This window comes from Aplysia californica, unplaced genomic scaffold, assembly GCF_000002075.1.
Source record: "Aplysia californica isolate F4 #8 unplaced genomic scaffold, AplCal3.0 scaffold00007, whole genome shotgun sequence".
NCBI lineage: Eukaryota > Metazoa > Mollusca > Gastropoda > Aplysiida > Aplysiidae > Aplysia > Aplysia californica.
Genome location: NW_004797277.1, coordinates 1,235,179 through 1,236,601, shown reverse-complemented (window position 1 = coordinate 1,236,601; position 1,423 = coordinate 1,235,179). Strand labels below are relative to the sequence as shown.

The following is a 1,423-nucleotide window of genomic DNA, read 5'->3' as shown; positions in this document are numbered from 1 at the left end:
GGAGGAGGTGATTAGGACTCCCCGGACTTCTGAACGATTCATTTCTTGATTTTTATGTGTAAGGTACCCTCTAATGTGTCAATGCACATTTCTTTTAGTGAAACAAAAACTTTGTTTAAAATGTAAGTGTTTTATTTTTACTCCCCCCTCGACATAATTTAGCTCATGTAAAAGAGACAACCCGGACTGAGAGGGATACAGCATCCTAGTAGAAAGACTGACATACTCGATGAAAAATCTCCCCACTTTGAAATCAAACCTTGGTCTCTTGCGTGCGAAAGCGAAGCATCTAACTACTACACAACAGGCGCCGTTGAATACTTTTCTTTATGTGAAACATTTAAAATGTATTTTTCTTTAGGTGAAACAATTACGTTTCTTTACAGCGAGAGACTTTCAGCCCCCCAGAATGTCCCGGGAAGAAGGCTACTTCAACAAGCGAGTCAGCTGAGAGACAGGATCACTCAACAGCTGCGCTCTGCTCACCATGACCCATCCGTGGCAGGGGCCGGGGACCAGCTCCTCACTCCCGCCGATTTAATTCAGTTCCTGGCCTCGGGATCTTCTACCTTTGGATCCAACGGCCAGACACCGGAAGCAGATTTTGGTGTGACGCATTTGGAAAGCCGAGGGAATTCAGCTAGCTCGATCACGTCCACTGTGTCAGGTAAGTTCTTTGGAAATACTTGAAAGGTGAACTTGTTGTCACAGGGGCATGCTTCTTTAGGATCTTTTAAAGGGGAGGGGGAGGAGGGGGCTGTTGTCATTTCTGGCTTCTTCAGCCTCTCTTACAACTATTTTTTAAATCCCATAAGAACCCCACAAAGCCTTATTTTATCACATATCAAGCATGTTAGTCATCCCCATATCTTCATAAAGTCTGTCATTTAGTTTCTTTATCGTCCATTTTCTCAAAACGCGTTTTTTGCTGTATACTTTTTAAAAAATAACTACATTTTTGCAATCCCCAAGGACACAGTTGAAACCTGAGCCTTCAATCTCATGATTGCGGTTGCCCAATCTCAAGATTACCAACATAACCTAAACATAAATATTTTTTTGGAGAAATGATTTCATAGTGATTGCTGCTAAATATTTTTTAATGTGGGTTAGTTTACACTGATGTTAACTATACTAAATAATGAATTATATTTATATATTGCATTTCCATTTGTAAGAAAATGCTCAATGATCATAGTTTCAATCGTGATCCTTTCACTCCCTCTCTATCAATATTTCTCTCTCTTTCTCTCTCTCTATCTAACCCTCTGTCTTTCTCTACAGTTTTGCTAATATTGTATTGATCTGAAAACTATACAAATATCTGAGAGTGGCAATCAGTCCTGCGCCATGACTCTATCAAGTACATACTTCTCTCTCTCTCTCTCTCTCTCTCTCTCTCTCTCTCTCTCTCTCTCTCTCT

General features: G+C 40.4%; 1 protein-coding gene across 2 annotated transcripts in view; it reads left to right on the top strand.

Annotated features, from left to right (window-relative positions):
- The window catches only part of LOC101852810 (E3 ubiquitin-protein ligase Zswim2), a 43,077-nt gene that overhangs the window by 13,810 nt on the left and 27,844 nt on the right, over positions 1-1,423 (top strand). For both annotated transcript variants that reach the window (XM_013081483.2, XM_013081490.2), the window contains exon 11: positions 387-667. In XM_013081483.2, the coding sequence (XP_012936937.1) occupies positions 387-667 (281 nt within the window). The remainder of the gene's footprint in view (positions 1-386; positions 668-1,423) is intronic.